The sequence below is a fragment of the Molothrus aeneus genome, chromosome Z, assembly GCF_037042795.1.
Source record: "Molothrus aeneus isolate 106 chromosome Z, BPBGC_Maene_1.0, whole genome shotgun sequence".
Classification (NCBI taxonomy): Eukaryota; Metazoa; Chordata; class Aves; order Passeriformes; family Icteridae; genus Molothrus; species Molothrus aeneus.
In genome coordinates, this window is record NC_089680.1 from 729,171 (window position 1) to 747,753 (window position 18,583).

At 41.3% G+C, this 18,583-nt stretch overlaps 1 protein-coding gene across 7 annotated transcripts in view; it reads left to right on the plus strand.

The window, feature by feature from the left end:
- DYM (dymeclin) overlaps positions 1-18,583 on the plus strand; it is a 210,578-nt gene that overhangs the window by 151,142 nt on the left and 40,853 nt on the right. For 4 of the 7 annotated variants that reach the window (XM_066569261.1, XM_066569265.1, XM_066569263.1 and 1 more), the window contains one exon: positions 15,257-15,439. In XM_066569261.1, coding sequence (XP_066425358.1) covers positions 15,257-15,439 — 183 coding nt within the window. Of the gene's footprint in view, positions 1-1,972; positions 2,027-15,256; positions 15,440-18,583 lie in introns of all 7 variants that reach the window. The other 3 variants (XM_066569260.1, XM_066569262.1, XM_066569266.1) reach the window with 1 other exon arrangement.

An 18,583-nucleotide genomic window follows, 5' to 3' on the forward strand; every position in this document is an offset into this window, starting at 1 on the left:
TACCAAACCTTTTAGGCTGTTTGGTACTAAATATCTAACTGGAATTGGAATTTCTGTGTGCTGCTTTTTCTCTGTGAGATATTGGCGGAACATGTTGTACCTTCCATTTCCAATTTCTCCTCTTCATATTTTACAGGGACATTTACAGACTAACCAGTGGCATTTTTGTATGTTTTTAGTTGTTTTAAAAAAAGCCATCCACTACTACCAAAGGGTACTAAGAAGTTATTTAAAAAGTAACCAAACATAGATCTTTAGACTCCTTCATTGCAGATATCTGTGATTTGGCACTGGAAAGACAAAGAAAATAATAGAAATTAGGGTGAACCAAGACCCAATGATTTTGAGAAACATACTATAAGAGGAAGATAGTGTGCTTCACATTGGATAAAATAATGGAAGAAGTTATTCACCTGTGGAGTTGCTGCTCAAATCTGTCTGAACTAAAGCATCCACACCTCAAATGCTGGGGACAGCTCTGGGCCCTCAGGACAACAGGGACATGGAGGGGCTGGAGCGTGTCCAGGGCAGGGAACGGAGCTGGGAAGGGGCTGGAGCCCCAGGAGAGGCTGAGGGAGCTGGGAAGGGGCTGAGCCTGGAGCAAAGGAGGCTCAGGGGCCCTTGTGGCTCTGCACAGCTCCTGACAGGAGGGGACAGCCGGGGGGGCCGGGCTGTGCTCCAGGGAACAGGGACAGGAGCAGAGGGAACGGCCTCAGGGTGGGCATGGGGAGGCTCAGGGTGGATATTGGGAAAATTCTTCATGGAAAGGCTTGACCAGCCCCGGCAGAGCTGCTCAGTGCAGTGGTGGAGTCTCCACCCCTGGAGGGGTTTAAAAGCCATGTGGATGTGGCACCTGGGGACTTGGGTCAGTGGTGGCCTTGGCAGTGCTGGGGGAATGGTTGGACTCCATCTTGGTGGGCTTTTCCAACCTAAACGGTTCTGTAATTCTATAAAATCTTGAAACGGGACCATTTTCTACTTCTGCAGAGCCACATTTATGACACGTTGTGTCCATGTTACTGAAGCAAGTTAATCTCATCAGTTTACAATTTATCTTCTCGGAGAGGTCTTGTGCCCCCTGAGCAGCATTTCACAGTGTCATGCTGAGGGCAATTCTCCCACTGGTGGCTGTTGTTAATATTACCTGTAATGTTACACAACTGCTGCTGATTGGCAGTGTGGGTGGCCAGGAGACTGAATGATGGGATGAAGGCAAGGAGAGTATTTTAAAGGGAATGAGTCAACCATATTAAAAGACAGTCTTGGTAAGAAGTGAATAAGAAAAAGTCTTGGATACGAAAAATTATTAATATAGACAGAAATCCAAAACCAAAATTGGATTTTGAAAAAGGATAGGCTCCTCTCTGCTGCTCATATGAAGTATCACAAAGGAGGTTTATTGGAGCAAAATAAGCCACTTACTGAAAACCGATTTCCTCATCACCTGGCCTGAAATAGCATTAAAGAAATGTAGAAGGGAGAATTTACATTTTGTTTATCCCCATTGGCAAGAGTGGATTCTTGTTCTCTGTGAAATACCTTCCTGAAAAATTCTGAAAAATATATTCTCAAAATTTAGAGAATATATTTACAAGAAACAGAAATTTATAAGAGTCTGTTGCTCATTTTTATTGAATTGTATGGACACCCTAATGTTTTTCACAGGTGTAATTGAAAAGATAAACTTTTCATTGCCTTTCATGTAATCAGCTATTTCTCCTATTTTTCTCATTTCTTTGTTGATTAGGAACTAAGTGATATGCTAAGTCAGGTTTTAAAATAGGAATTCTTCCACAGAATTGGTTAATTATAGAAACAGTAACCCAGACTTTGCACAAAAAGTAGCAATTCTTAACAATCTCTGAGTAAGTCGCAGAACTAGGGGTGTTCAGCCTGGGGAAGAGAAGGCTCTGGGGAGACAGGCCTCTAATCCATTGCCGTTGTTTAATCCTCCTGTATTTGTTATCCCCAGCACTTTTGGGAGATGTCTGATTGCCTTCACTTCTCTGAAACAAAGTTGATACACGTAAGATACCTTTTTTTTTTTTCTCCGTTTGCCCTTCAGATATGTTACTGGAATGTGGTGGAGCTCTTCCAGAGCTGCTCTTGTTCATATTCAGGCTGGAGCCCAAGCTGGGTGAGCTGTGGCCCACTACTGAACGACATATTCTCTAAAAACATTGTGTTCCAATGCATTTTTGTGTTGCTATCAAGCTGGCACAGTGTGTACAGAGCCTGTTCCACTCCAGCATTTATGTGTTTGTTAACCCAAACCCTTGACCTCAAAGATAATGTTGGCTAATAACAAAAAACAGCCGTCCTGTTCTAGAGAAAATAAGATGTATTGTTACATTGCAGGTTCAATTTGCTTTATTCACTGCAATAGGACTCATTATCTGAAGTATATCTGTTCTCTCCAGATAAACTGTGGAGAAAATGGATGTTGCAGTTCCCAAAGGCAGGTCTTTTATCTACTCACCAGCAGATAATTTGTGGCACTCACAGAGAAATAAGATGCTTACTCAATGCAGCCAAAAAAAGTTATCTGAACAAATAATGACAAGTTTTCCCATTCCAGTACTAATCTACTAGATTTTGATAAATTGAGTCAATAGGAAGAGTCATGTTACATTCCCATGGGAAAAAGCTTTGTGGAATTTTTCTGATATGTAAAATTATTTTTCTGCAATATATTAGTCATCTTAATGTGTGGTAAGTTAATTAAAGTTTGTTAGAAAACTTAGTGTAAATTATAGGTAACCAGTTATAATCACAAACAGGATTTTGGTGAGGAAGAGTTGAGGGACTCTGGGATGGATGTACAACATACCCAGGTACTTCACTGTCTTTCAGCAGTAATCTCTCATCTTCTCCCTGTCTGTCACTGCTGAGCTTTATGAACCAGGTTACACAAAATTAACTTTGGTCCCAAAATAGACAAGGCTTCATAAATATTTCAGGAAATTTTATTTAGTTGGATAATGCAGTGTTTACATATTTCCATCAAGAGCATTTTGCCTCAAAATTTGAGAAAATACCATCTGTTGCTCATAGTTCATTTTGGAACAAGTTCCTCTGTACATAGACTTCTGCAATTATTTTCTGTGAGTTTTGGGTTTTCCACATCTCAGTTAAAGGTTTGTTTTTTTGGCATTCAGGCTGCAGCTGCTCTGTGCTTCCAGAACATTTAGCAGCACAGTGGTCAGCAACTTCTGTGTTTATCAGAACTGATGCAGTGTCTTTGTGACCAAATGTATTTCAAAAATAAGATGGAATGTAGTAAAAAGAGATTTAATCTAAAAGATACCCCATTTATTTGGTTTGTTTGCTGTCCGCCCTCAGAAGGCTGTTTCTCATCTCCTTACAATTTCCATTTTATTCAGCTCAAGAGAGCAGTTCTTGAAATTTGTTCATTAAGGTTTGTTTGGGCCCAGGTTAATATAATAAATGATACTTTTACTGGCAGTGACTAGTTTTGAAGAATTGGAAAGGTAAGAGGAAAACAAAACCACTTTCTTACATTTTCTAATCTTAGAAGAACTTATCTCCTTTATACTGAAAACCACTTCAAAGCTCAATAATGTGATTTTTCTGAAAGGTTTCACATATCTTTGTTAAGCTATTCCCTTTAATTTTCAAAATATTTAACACCACTGAAAGAATGAATATAGCACATGTGCTGAGTGGTGTCATAAAGAATTACTTCTTTAACCATGCTGCTATCTTCTAATGTATCATAAGAAATAAAAGCATTTTCCATGATTAATCTTCAGCTCTGGTATAAGATGATGGCTGTAAAGCAGCTTATTCCTGCTCACAGGAGTTTGGGCATCTTGTGCCATAATCCCTTGTCAGCTGTCTGCTACCTAGGACCTGACATTTTCTATCAAGCACTGCTGCTCTTTACTGCTGAACCATCATATAAACTTTCCTGTGTGCACACTGTAACCTTCTGCATGAACAGCAACAGGTTAAATCAACCTTTTTTATAATTACTGTTTTTAGACATGCCTAATACTGTCAACAGGGTTTTTTTTCTGTTCTGTGGTGCTTTTCTATTGCTGTCTTACCCATTTTAGTGTCCCTTTGCAGTGATTTTTGGTGTTTGAGCAGAGCAGGAGTCTTGCTCTGTGGCAGCAGGGGCAGGGTGTGGCTTTAGCAGTAACACCATTCCCTTGCCTCCTTGGCATTTCTCAAATTGTAATGATGGATATGTCTGCTCTGCAAACCCCTTCTGACTTTCTTATGCCTCCCACAGAAATTTCAATAGCAATTTTCATCCCAAGGGCAGGAATACAGAATCTTTTGGCTGCTGAGTAGAGAGAAGCACTGACTTTTCCCACTGACATCCTGTGCATCATCAAGACCGGAAAATCTTCTGCTTGGATAGTATGGAAATTATGGAAACTCCATTCAGTCTCTGTTTGTATTGAGTACTTGGATTACACAGTCTTGTGTGTGAAGTTTTTTCTCTTAGATAGGGTCAGAATTGTTCAGATTGGTACTTTCAGTGGGAGAGAACTGTTCCAAGACATTGATGGTTTTGCTGCTGTGTCATAGCAGAGATGCTGAACCATGGGATCTGATCAGTGAGGAACCATATGAGAACTTAGGAATTCAGATTCTGTGAAGCTGACAGCTTTAGATAGGGATCAGTATATATTCAGTCTGTTTTGGTACCTTCTCAATTAAAATTGCTTAGACACTGAAGGTTGGTCTACAAGACCATAGAATTGTAGGATCCATTTGCTTTGGAAAAACCCTTTCAAGTCTGGGTTGGAAAAGTCATTGAGTCCAACCATTCCCCCAGCCTGCCAAGGCTACCTCTGACCCATGTCCCCAAGTGCCACATCCACATGGCTTTTAAATCCCTCCAGGGGTGGGGACTCCAATCTGGGCAGCTGTGCCAGGGCTGGACAGCCCATTTATGAAAGAAATTTTCCCTACTGTCAAACTTGAACTTCCAGCCCTGGCCCAGCCTGAGGCCATTCCCTCTGCTCCTGTCCCTGTTCCCTGGGAGCACAGCCCGACCCCCCCGGCTGTCCCCTCCTGTCAGGAGCTGTGCAGAGCCACAAGGGCCCCCCTGAGCCTCCTTTGCTCCAGGCTCAGCCCCTGCCCAGCTCCCTCAGCCCCTCCTGGGGCTCCAGCCCCTTCCCAGCTCCGTTCCCTGCCCTGGACACGCTCCAGCCCCTCCATGTCCCTGTTGTCCTGAGGAGCCCAGACTCACTCCAGGATTGGTGTAACCTGTAATTACTGAGTGATTTTCTCGAGTGACAGCAGGTGGTTCACAGGAAACATGCTAATAGTTTTATATGTACTTTTGCAGACAGTGTTACCATTGTTACTGCTAAGCATAATATCAAGGATGAAGAAAATATTTGATAATATAGTCAGGGATTATGCTGGGGTGAGGGTACTGGTGGATAACTGCAACTGTAGTGTATTGTATGTAGTAAAGTTTGGGAAGTGTGAAGGAAAAACATTAAGAAAACTGTTGGGTTTTAACAGCTTATTGGTGGGGTTTTTCTGGCCATTTGCAAGATGTGATGTTTTGCCTTCTTCTTCATGATAAAAACATGGGTTTCTGTACTTCAATTAACATCACATAGGATAAAAAGAATTAAAGCCCATTCCAAAGAAGCATTAAAATATGGTAAGGGTGCTTAAATCTGGAGTTAACTATGAAGTCAAACACAAAACCAAATGCCTGTATTAGCAACTGTATCTTCATAGTAAATTGTTAAATTTGCTCCTTTTTGGAGAACCACTCACTTGCTTCAAAAAGGATCATCAGAAATCATCCCTAAGATACACGTTAAGGTCTACAGATTTCATTAGGTACTATTTACATTGTTATTAATACTACTGTTAGGTTTAATGCATAAATTGGAAACTTTGTCTTATATGAGACCTGCATTGCTCCTGATGGGATCCTACAAAGTGGAAAAGTACTTTTTACAAGAGAATGGAATGACAGGACAAGAGTAAATGTCTTCCACTGCCAGAGGGCAGGGACAGATGGGATATTGGGAAGGAATTGCTGGCTGGGAGGGTGGGCAGGCCCTGACCCAGGGTGCCCAGAGCAGCTGTGGCTGCCCCTGGATCCCTGGAAGTGTCCACAGCCAGGTTGAACAGGGCTTGGGGCAGCCTGGGACAGTGGAAGTTGTTCCTGCCCATGGCAGAGGGGATGGAACAAGGTGGTGGTCTCTCTCCCTCCCAACCCAAACCATCCTTTGATGGTTATCATTCAGTGATAATTGTCAAGGTTTCAGTTCTTGCAGCACTTACTGCTGTGTAATTTCTCCAATCAGTTTTACTGGTGACATTTTGCAGCTAAGCTGAATGTATAGGGCTGAAATCAGAAACTTTTTCACTTGAGGAATGTCTTTAAAGTTCTCGAATTCTCCTCAAGGTAGATTGGTTCTCTTAATTAAAGTCTGTATCATGATGATCTATTTTACCTTTGTATGGTGGAGTTGGGGTTGTGTATGGGACTTGTTCTTTCTTGTTCTACCAGTCAAACTAAACAAAATCTTCCCATACCTTTAGGGAATACTGCTAAGTTTCATGGAGAAATGGAGAAATCTTCATTTCCTTTCAACAGCAAGAAAACCTCATTAGTATTTCAAGCATTGTATGACTAAATAAAAATTCACAGTTTTAGTTTTCTTAGTAGTAATGTTGTCATCTTCTAGTAGCAGCTGCTTCACAGGTTTTGTGGGATCTTAGACAATGATTGGGTTCAGTTTTACTAAATACTGTTTGTATTCTGTTGTCATTGTTGCATGTGGTTTGGAAATACTGTCTTTGAGTGTTGGAGTTCCCAGCTGGTGACTTCCAGGTATTTTGGGCATTGTGGTGGATCACCTTATGCTGAAGCTTCTTGGTGGGCTTAGACCAACCTTTGAAGCTTGACCCTGGGTAGAGATGTCTTCCAGAGTAATTTGCCTTTTCTAAGCTAGTTCGGGTGAAAATCAGGTTATTTGATTTGATTCATAGGAGGCTTGGACCAATCTGGTCTAGTGAAAGGTTTCCCTGCCAATAAACCTTCCAAACCAAACCATTTTGGGTTTCTGTGATTCTGGGAATTGCAAAATCCTCAGTAAACAGGTAAAAAGGACACAGGGCTATGAGAATTAAGCATCACCAAGAATCAGTAAAGCACTGAAGGAATATGGGCAGTTTTATAGTAATTTTTGATTGATTCTGGAGACTGACTTTGAAGGAAGTGGAGGATAAGTTAAAATATTTCGAAGTAAAGTGGTGTAGGATTGGAATTTCAAACACAGGAAGGGCATGGATGGGAAAAAGAGATGAAAGTGATGGGGTGAGCAGGAGATGAGCAGTGGGTTAGCTGTAGGTCAGCTGGATAATAAACACAGTATGGTGAAGTCATGTAAGAAGTACCAGTGAAGCAGCTGCACCTTCCCTGGGTTATATTTGTGTCCTCAGAAATGGCTCAATATTTCCTGGGCCAGTGCAAGTTGGGAAAGCAGGGTTTTGGAGCAGGAAAAGCAGTTGGGCTTGCTGCCTTGGCAGGTGTCCTGTGGTGTATTTTCCTTTGGAGCAGACTGCTCCTGGGCCTGTTTCTCTGGGACAGGACACACACTATGGCATTTCCTCCTTGTCATGGGCTGTGGTGGGTGTTGGCATTGGGATATGGGCTGGAAACGCCGTGTTCCTTGTGGGAAGTGTGCTCCCACACAGGCTGGCTCAGCGTGGCTGAAAACCTGCACTCTCAGCTTGCCAGTTGCTCGGGAAGGAGAGGAGGAATGTCAGGATGGACAGTTTATTTATCAAAGTGTCTGGCAACAAACAGCTCTGCTGTGTGACAGCAGTGCTTTCATTTCTAAGCAGTGATCAGAGATGGCAGGGTTAATACTTGAGGTTATAATCACCATAGGCCCTGCATTTTTTCACCTAGTACCTACTTTACCAAAAGTTGTCTAAGCTTGACATAGAACAGCCAAAGAGTATTGCCAGTAAAAGAGATAAAGATAAGATTCTGGTCACCAAAGGCTTGGCTTTGAAGTTGCTTTGCTCACTGAGGATAAGAACAGCTTTCTTGTGAGCTTCCTTCATTCCTCTCTGTTCTTCCACTCCTTTGGCAGAGCAAGTTTATTTTGTTGAAGGTTTTATTTTCTGCTGAAAGTGCAGGAAATTCAGACAGCTCTCTTGGAAGCTCCCCAAAGCTAATACAAACAAGATACATATGCTTCTCTTAAACTAACTAAAAATAAAGTAAATTATTTGAAAATATTTAACTATAGATATTCCTCAATAAAGAGAAAGGGAAATTTGTATCATTACAATTGTGGATGCTGATAAATTATGTTATCAAGGTGAAATTCCCTGTAGCATCTATTGTCTATTCCTCACAAAAGATTGAGGGGTACCACCCTGAAATCTGGAATATCTGCATTACAGACACAAGTAGTAACTACTGTATGTCCAAAAGCATAATTCATTGAAGTATTCTTTAGCATGTACAAAGCCAGATGAAAGAAAAATGTAATGTAAAATGAACTGAAACTATCTGTTCAGCTATACTTTGTGTTCATGCAGCTTATGGATCTGGAACAGTTTACCAAATTTTTCCTGTTGGTTTCTCCCTGGTAAAAAAAAATCACAGAACTTGTCTCTTTGGGGTTAATTTGGCATTCTTAGTCCTTTTGATATCTGTTAATTGTGCAGTGTATGTATGGTTTTCTTTTTTTTCATTGCTGACAAAATTGCCTTTATAGTCATATCTGCGTCATGAAGGAAGTAGTTGTTTATGACTATAATTTTTTATAATTTATGTTCACAAATTGTTGAATCTCACTGAAAATATTACAGATGAAGAGCTATAGTGAGTCATCATGGACAGGGGCTCATCATGGAGAACAGCCATAATTAGAGTTGGCTGCGCAGCCTCCACCCTCACCTTTTCTCTATTCCTACATCTATATGAGGCCTTCAGCCTCAGCTGTGAAGATGATGGGCAGTCCCACAGTGTGGATGCAGCAACACGGACATGGTGCAGTCCTTCCTGACATTCCAGGGCCTCCAGGGGCTCCGGGAGAGCTGCACAGGGACCGGGGACAAGGCCTGCAGGGACAGCACCCAGGCAATGGCTCCCACTGCCAGAGGGCAGGCACAGATTTTGGGCTCTTGGCAATTAGGAATTGCTGGCTGGGAGGGTGGGCAGGCCCTGGCCCAGGGTGCCCAGAGCAGCTGTGGCTGCCCCTGGATCCCTGGCAGTGCCCAAGGCCAGGTTGGATGGGGCTTGGAGCAGCCTGGGACAGTGGAAGGTGTCCCTGCCCATGGCAGGGATTGGAACAAGATGGCTTTAAAGTCCCTCCCAACCCAAACCATCCTGGGATTTTCTGAGCTGCAAAGAGAGGCAAAGGGAGCTGATGTCCTTCAGGGGTCACTCAGACCTAGCAGGGAGAGTGGTGAGTCTGAGATGGTTTTCCTTCTGTGAATTGTGGAGTTCCTGGGAAGGAAACTATTGCATCATGTCCAGCTGTTTTAAGTAGCTACTTCACAGCTTTTGCACACTGTGTGCACTCCCGGCTCCGCTGGAGAGGGACCAGCAGTGTTGGTCAGAATGAGCTAAAGCCACCAAGCTTTGACACAAAGCAACTTGCACTTTTGAAAATTCAAATGTCAAAGCATTTTATTACTGGCAGCAATTTCCACTCACTAAAAGCCATTCATTGTCATAAGCAGTTAAGTTCAGAATTGTGTTAGGACATGTTTTTTTTGTCAGCCTGCATTTCCATCAAGTATCTCTTTTGCAATTACATGTGACATTTCCACTTTATTTCATCAGGTTTCTTTGAATTAAGACTTCAGCACAATATGTTTTCTTGTTGTTTTCTTTTACCCTGTTTACATTATGCAGTTGTAGCATACTCCGTTACCAATCCCTGCTCAGGTTTTGCTTTTTTTAGGCAGATAAGCTTCTTCCTGCTTATTGTGCTAGCTATATAATTAGCAGTTATTTAGCTGGAAGTATAATTTGGCTGGAAAATTGCTGTGATGTGAATGCACAGTGAGAAATGTGGCTTTTTTTAGTACAAACAAGTGACCTGGGTGTCTGTACCCATTGTCATATGGTGCATAACACCATTAACATGGATCTTGCCACAAAGGAAAAGTTGCTCTGTTAGATCTCAAATTTTTATAAAAGTTAGAAAGTAGACCTCTTTAGGCTTACAATTATTCATTGCTTTGGATTGGGGTTTACTGTATATCCAGATAAAAGGGAGGAAAACCAGATCATTGCATTTAAGTGAATTTCAGCTTGCTATAAAGAAATATATAATCATATCTATAATATATAGTCTGAAGCTTGTAATTGTCATGTGGACATTATACGAGACTTAAGTTTGTTCACTAATGCTTCTTAGAATCATGGACTAGAGTCCCTGAATGGTTTGGGTTGGAAGGGACCTTAGAACTGATCTTGTTCCTCCCCTGCCATGGGCAGGAACACCTTCCACTATCCCAGGGTCCCCATCCAACCTGGCCTTGGACACTTCCATGGATGGAGCAACCACAGCTGCTCTGAAAACCTGTGCCAGCTGTGACTGAGTGTGCTGCATATCTTCCTGGGTTAATGATCAAAAATGCAAAATATCATTAAGAAATCTGTCACCATCCATGCTGTGCAATACCTCGGGGACCACTCTGAAAAAGGGCGGTGCTTGACTTCCAGTCAAAAATGGGCTAATCAAGGAGCTAATTTCATCATGGAAGAGAAACACATGTCCACCTTTGTTTATTGATGCCATTTCATTGCATCACAAGTCACCAAAATTCTGATTTTTCAACCAGCTATTATTTTCTATATAAACTAACTTTGGAGGAAAGAAAACAGAAAGCTGAATAATTTTGCCTCTGTTTATATTAAACAGTACAAACCACAAGGGATGATTATGCAACACTAAGCTGAATTACACAAGACATGCCTCCCTTTATCTCCTCAGAACTGGTAACATTTTGAGAGTGGAGATTTGCATTCATTCATGATAGAACTTTTTAAATCAGTTTTTTATGGTCACAATAATTAAAATGAATTCAATGTCAAATTGAATTAAAAGGATGAGCGCTCAGAATGTTCCGTTGTGGGAACCAGGAGATGGGCACCATAAATTAAAGAGGTGTTTGGTGACACTGAGTTTTTGCATCCTCTGCTGACAGTGATTTGTTTTTTGATGGGTAAATATGTCTGTAAGGAACTAACTGTGAGCAAATGCCTGGGGTTTCATGGTTAGGCTGCTTGACTTCTCTTGATATTTAAAAGCTATATACTTTCCAAGTGGTTTTACACATCAGGATGGAAGTATTTAATTCTGTGGAAGTGTTTGCCCAGGAGGATACCATGCTAATTATTAACTGTATTGCAGTAAAGAAAGCAACAATATTCCAGGATGGTCAGATCCAGGAACATCCAGCTCTGCCCGTCATTTGCCTTGGCTTTGAACTTTTGTGTGTTCCTTGATAGTGTTTATCAAACTCAAATTGTTTTTCCCCAGATAATGTTCTCATTCATCGTGTTTTCCCCTGCATCCTCTCAGCTTATTTCCATTCTCTTTTTTCTGGCATGATTACTTGTTTTTTCCTTTTACCAAAAGACTACCCAGACGTGTACCTGGGCGTGGGCCTAAAAGACGTGGCTGTCTTTTAGCTGTCACTGGTTGGTTTATCCCTTGTGCATCTAGAACACAACCAAACATCTGTCTTTTTTGCTTTAAAGGGTAGAATCTTTGCAAAAAAGCACCACATTTAACTTCTCTCCTGAGAAGGAACATGAAGTGACTACCTAGAATTACCCACAGTAATGCAAGGGCTGTGCCTACATTCCTGTCCCCTTTGCAGGCATGATTTCAGTCTCACAGAGTTGGTACTGAGCTTTTAGCTTCCACTTTTCTTTTTAATGATGGTTATAATTATTTCTATGGGAATAAACCAAAAAAATAGGTGGAGGAGGACTGGTACACATCGATGTTGACAGAGGCATTATCTAAGCCCTGCTTTGTAAAGGAATATTGTAGTAATTTTAAATGTGAGTGCCACACTGAATTTGTCACTTGCAAGCAATAGGAAACTTTTAACTCCTCTTCTTTAAATGTACTGTTCAATAGATTGAAGCATGTCTACATTTCACAAATCAATATTTGACTTTTATTTTTATATAACAGCTAATCCAGTAAAAAAATTGGTCTTACAAGGATGTAAGCATCCTCTCTGCTGAGGATGATGTGTTAGTCCTTACTTGGCCACACACATTCAGCATTTCAGCTGTGTTCAGCTGCTCTGAAAGTAATACACAAGGTGATAAACTGCAACAACAAAATGTTAATATAACTTTATTTATACCTATCTTGATACTATGTCTGGATGCAGTGGGTCTGTGGCTTGGTACTGATGATATAGAGCAACAAAACCACATGGCATTTTATCAGCATTTCTCCACTTTCTCATCCAAATGCTGTCCTTGGATTTATGCTTGTTTTTTCCTTTGTTTTGAAAACTTTTAAACCCTTAGGAATGAGTCAATCTCTAATTATAGGAGCAGACAGTCCTCCTGATAATGTATGTGCAATACAGGGATTCAGTGCCACATCTCTGTCTTTTATGGACATAGTTCTTCTTAAAAATTCTTTTTTGTGTATTCAGTTGTGAGTAAAAATCTTCACTATATCTCCTATTTTTCTTCATGGGGGGGTCCCAGATTCTGCACCTGCGATGTAGTAGCTGAAATACAGAAGGTTGATTCTGTCCATTAGCTCTTAAAAATGTTAAATGGTTAGCAATGCTTTCTTTTTCAATTAGCTGTATGCCTGGGGTTTAAGCTGAACACACCTTTTATTAAAACCCATTTAGTTTTTGAAAAGCAGTTGTGTGGTTTGTTACCTTTCTGGGAACTGGACAGATCTCACTTGAGTCAGAATCATAATATTTCTGTGTAAGTCATCTATTCTGTATTTTAGGATAGTGTCTTGGTCACTAGCTCATCCTGCTGCACTGGGGGCAGAAGTATGCCAGTGCTCAGAGTTTTTAAAGAGTTTTTAAAAATATACCATAATACAGCATATTCTGCAGTAAATCTGATAGGCAAGCACCATTCCCCAGGTGAGTTAGGTCTGGATTTTTCTTCAGTTACCAGATGAAGCAGTTATTTCTATTTTTGTCTAATATTTTCCATTACATACCCTTGACAACACCTACCTGGGATGCTGTTTCATAGCACAATAGCTAGGTAACTACAGGCAGAGGAACCACCTGTATTTTGAAAGTAAAGATTATTTCTGTCATAGATTAATGTGATCCCATTGACAGCAATCAGCTTTGTAAGGGTTTCTGCCATCGTTAGGTACACTACAATGCTAATTTAGGTGGCAAAGTCATTAAAAAATAGGAGATACTTACATTCAGAAAAAAAAATCTGCAACCTTCACTATCAGGTATCATTGCTAAAGAAGAAATTTTACTGGAATGTGTGCACAAGATATTCCTTTATAAACAAGAGCTTCAAAAAGCTTCCACTTAAATCTCCCTTTTACATGTAGAAGACAAGGGTTGGGGATAACCAGACTGTAGTGTGGGAATAATGATGGGATCTCACTTCTCCATGGTCCTCAGTGTCACAAAAGAAATGGAGCAGCAGGTTAGGGGCATGGTGCTGCCTTCTACAGGGCCATCTAGGAGAGGAATTTGGGACAAGGGATGGAGAGATTGGATGAGAGGGAATGGCTTCCCACTGCCAGAGGGCAGGTACAGATAGGATATTAGGAAGGAATCCTTGGTGTGAGGGTGAGGGCCCCTGGCACAGGTTTCCCAGTGAAGCTGTGGCTGCCCCTGGATCCCTGGAAGTGTCCAAGGCCAGGTTGGAGCGGCCTGGGATAGTGGAAGGTGTCCCTGCACATGGAAGGGGTGGAACTGGCTGAGCTTTAAAGTTTCTTCTACCAAACCAAACCCAAACTGTTCTGGGATTCTGTGAGCTACACTTCTAGGAAGAAATGCACCTTGCTTCCCATTGAAAGCAGCCAGAGCAAAGTGGTAGCAAAGAATTTTGCTCTTTTTGAGTCTAAACAGGATAATGAAAATTCCTGTGTTCTCTTCTGTCTTGGAGAGAGCGTACATCTGCCACATGACAATTCCTACAGTGCTGCTTAATAGTAGAAAATAACTATGTGCAGATTGAATGACAGCCCAAGAAAATGCTGTAAGTACTGCCTTTTTGTGAAGAATGTAAGTGCCTTGTGATAACTCAGAAAGCGAACTTTGTGGGCAGTTGGCAAAAGGAAGTGTCAGTGGTTTAATTGTTCATACCCAGCAGAAAAGCTCAAGCTGGTTTAGTATGGTTCTCATTCTTGCCAGACATGTAAAGTCTCACAGTCCAGTTTTTGATGTGATGGAGACAACCTAAATGATACAAACAAGGTAGAAGAGCCCTTTATTTACCCTATTTCAAGGTAGGACAGACAACTCTGCAGTCAGAATAACTGTATTGGAGATATACTGATGTGGAGCTCAAGAAGGGAAATCCAGGCAGGTGGCAGGAGTTCACATGCCAGCTTGTTCAGCTTAGGAGGTCTGAGTTGTCAAATGCACTGACAAAATGAAAAGCTCTACAAGTTAATCTTAGTGTGAAGGCTTAGTGCACTACAAAAGGAGATTCCTTATTTTTGTTTGTTACAAGTGTTCTTCAATGCCAAGAAAATAATTTTAAAAAAGAGTCAAAGAAGAAAAGTCTGGTAACAGTGACAGATGTTGAAGTTCCAGTGATGTTTGATACAGTCAATTTTTCTTCTTCTTTGCTTTTTCACCCACTGTTTTTTATTTCTGTTACTTTTTCTCTCTTTTCCCTATCCCTCCTTCCTGCATAGGGGCTCAACAGAAAATGTAATAAATTAATTATATGCTGAAGTGCTTTTACTTAGAATAGGAAGGGTTGAAAAGACTGTGTTCACTTAACCGTTATGAATTTGACTGATTACAATATGGTAATGTTTTATGTCATGGCTCCTGTTGGGAGAATCAAGCTATGAGGCTGAGTACTAGTATGATGCATTTCAATTAAAATTTTGGTGATTATTGGAGAAAACAGATTCCTTTCCAGACACATGGATGCCAGATTTGCTCACCATAGAAACATTACCAGCTAATAGCTTTATTAGTAATAATTACCTTTGCACTGCCTTTATTACTCGATATTTTACAATGGAAGAGGGCACGCTGACCTTTCACTCCTTTCTTAAAGGCACAAGACCTGAATGTGATTGAGGAAGTGATCCGGATGATGCTGGAGATCATCAACTCCTGCCTGACCAACTCCCTCCATCACAACCCCAACCTGGTGTACGCTCTGCTCTACAAGCGCGATCTGTTTGAGCAGTTTCGGACTCACCCCTCCTTCCAGGACATCATGCAAAATATAGACCTGGTGAGTGATAGCTGACTTCAGAGGTGGTTACAGTTGGTTATCTGGGCTCTTCTTACTCTTGAGAGGTGGAAAATATTTATCACTTCTTACCAGTTTGTTTTAAAATGTTGAATTTTTCTTGTCTGTTTTTTGGGCCTGCACACGCCTTCTGGGCAGTGTAGAAACACTGAGTGGTTTGGGTTGGAAGGGACCTTAAAGGTCATTAAGTTCCAGCCCTCTAATTTCTTTAACAGCTCTTTCCCACATCTTTAACTCAGGAGAATCAGAACGATTTTGAGCTGCCTCTGGTAAGGAATTCCCAAGCTGTGACACATCTTTCACCCTCCAAAGGGAGAACAATGTCAGCTTCTCTTGACTGCCCCTTGTTAGAAACCTACCTTTCAGGAGAGCAAAAGCTGATTTTCATTGTCAGACAATCTTTTTTCTTTTCTCTTTCTCCTCTCACCAGCCTATTAATGATTATGGGGAATTAATTTTAAATAACTGAAGAGCAGGCATTCAGCTGTCTTATTCCCTGTCTGTATCTGAATGTGTGTTGTTTCCACCTGACAAGTGTTTTCTTCACAGCAGCCTTCCTCTTGCATAGGGAAACATTTTAGAAGAAAACAGAAGAAAATAGCTGTGGATAAGAAGTTGTTACTAGTGTGACTCTCTGTGGAGCATGACTTTGGAAAACAGTTGTTCATTATTTCTGCATCTGATAGTAGTTTTAATGTTCGTATGGAGAGCCTGAACTTCTGCTAGAAAAATTCAAAGCATTATAAATTTTTCTCTGTCTTCTAGTCAATGTTTGCAGAGGTGAGCAATGTTTGAAGCCACACTATGACCACTGGGTGCAAAATACTGGAAGGGAGGGCTGAGCAGGGTACTAAGTCTCTGAATGCAGTGAATAACATATTATTGTGCCTAGTAATCTACAGAGTTTTTGGTTTGATTTGCTTTTAATTACAGGAGATTGACAGATACCTGATTGCCCATAAAGGAAAATAATTTAAAATGTTGAACTGAAATCCTGCTCTGTACCTATTCCTTCCTCTTCTGTTCTCTCTTCACATTTTCTGGTCATGCAAGAGTTTGGGGAGTGGAGAACTTGAAGCTCAAAACTCTCCAAACTTTCAGCAGCTGCAGACTACAGGCAGCATGATACTGTCTGGATGATTAGAACAAGATGTCTTCAAGTTGTGAAAAGAGGATATGGTGCACTGAAGATAACAGTTGTCTACATTCCTGACTGAGATAGGGACCTTCTCTGGTTACTTGCCCACATCCAGGATAACTGATGGTGGCCAGATCCTTCTGCTTGCAGCCCTGTGCCTCCCACAGACAGCAGCACGTCCTTTCCTTTGTAACAGTTAAATGTAGGTTTTCCTCAACAATTTAAACAATTCCTCCCCAAAACTATTTAATATTGGGTTACAGCATAATGCCAGTTACATTCAGAAACTATTTAAAGCTTTCCAAGGGAGCATGTTGAATTTTTAAATAGCTCCTTTGTTAGAGAAACGAGGACGTCAAAAAAAGAAATTTTTTAAATTTTTTTTTTTTAAATGTACCTGTCACCATCTGGCAAGTGGTAAGAGCTGTCAGGTTTGTAGATCTGAATAAAAGATGAGATTCATCTGACTCCTTGTCTACCCTGTCACGTCCTGCACTTCATAAACAGTACTGGCAGCACCATACAGAACCACTCTTTTTCCTGTGTGCTACAGCCAGAATGTTCTAACTGGTCTTGCTGTCCCTTGAAATAGTCAAGGGACAGCAATGTGTACAGTAAAACTGGCAAATCATGTCAGTTTTACTGTACACATTGCAGGGAGCTTGTCTGGGAGCTTGCCACGTGGGCAGGATCTGAGAAGAACCAAAATGAGTTTCTGTCTCCAAGAGCTTACCAGGCTTTTCTCTGCAGTGGTGGAGCTGGGAGCTCCATCCTCCCAGCTGTATGGGACTCTGTAGATGTCTAAAATGTAGCTGTGCTCTGAAAGGAGTCAGAAAAAATCTTTAAAGATTTGGCTCAATAAATTTCTAAAGTGTATGTTGCTGAAAGCTGGGAGGATATACTCATGGGGAGGATCTCCCTATTCTTAACCTGCTCTTATATTCTTATTTCACCATCCATCCCAGCCTTTTTTCAGATAGAGTAGTGAGCTGGCCAGGCTTTTCCTGTGACCAAGGCTGGTTATTCAGAAGAGGATGGACCCACCAACTTCCTGCATACTGGGGAGCTGTGTTGGCTTTCAGGCTGTTGTGCTCGATGAAATTTTGTGGCCTAAATTGTGTTAATTGTCAATAGAAATGGTAAATGTTGCCACTCTTGGTAATACAAGGGGGTCAAGAAAAGTTACCTTTCTGAAGCTCCCCAAGTATGTCTGCAGGGGCTCTGCTTCATCCTGACTCCCTCTCTTGGTACTTTCTCTGGTCATAAACAGCAAAGGATTATCTGTACCCCTGCTGCAGTGGAACCAGGAGTGTAATTTTTGACAATGGCATGTAATGACAGGACAAGGAGCAATGGCTTCCCACTGCCAAAGGGCAGGGATAGATGGGATATTGGGAAGGAATTCTTGGCTGGGAGGGTAGTGAGGCCCTCGCACAAGGTGCCCACAGAAGTTGTGGCTGGCCCATCTCTGGAAGTGTTCCAGGCCAGGTTGGATGGGGCTTGCAGTAAACTGGTCTAGGAGAAGGTGCATTGGGATTGGACTAGATGGCCTTTAAAGGTTCCTTCCAGCCCATGCCATTCTGGAATTCTATGCTTCCAGTCGTCAGATAGCTCCAGATAGCTCACGTGAGCAGTAGGTGCCTGTTATGCACTGTGTCACTGTGACACCCTCTGCTCCAGCAAATTCTGCCCACCAGCTGATGAAAGATTCTCTTGACTGTAAACTGTAGTCCAGATTTGCATTTCATAGAGAAATACTAACAGACAGTGTGATAATGTTTAATGCGTCAGGAATCAGACCAAAATACAGAGCATGGAAAGTCTGTAATGAGTTTTAGACACCAGAACAGTTGCCAGTTTGCCTTGTCAAGAATGTATAAAATAGATATGACATGTAAAGACTTAAATGCTTATTATTTTTACTCAGTTGGACATAATGTACTCATCAACCAAAAGGAAGCATGGAAGAGGTGAAAAGGCTAAAAATT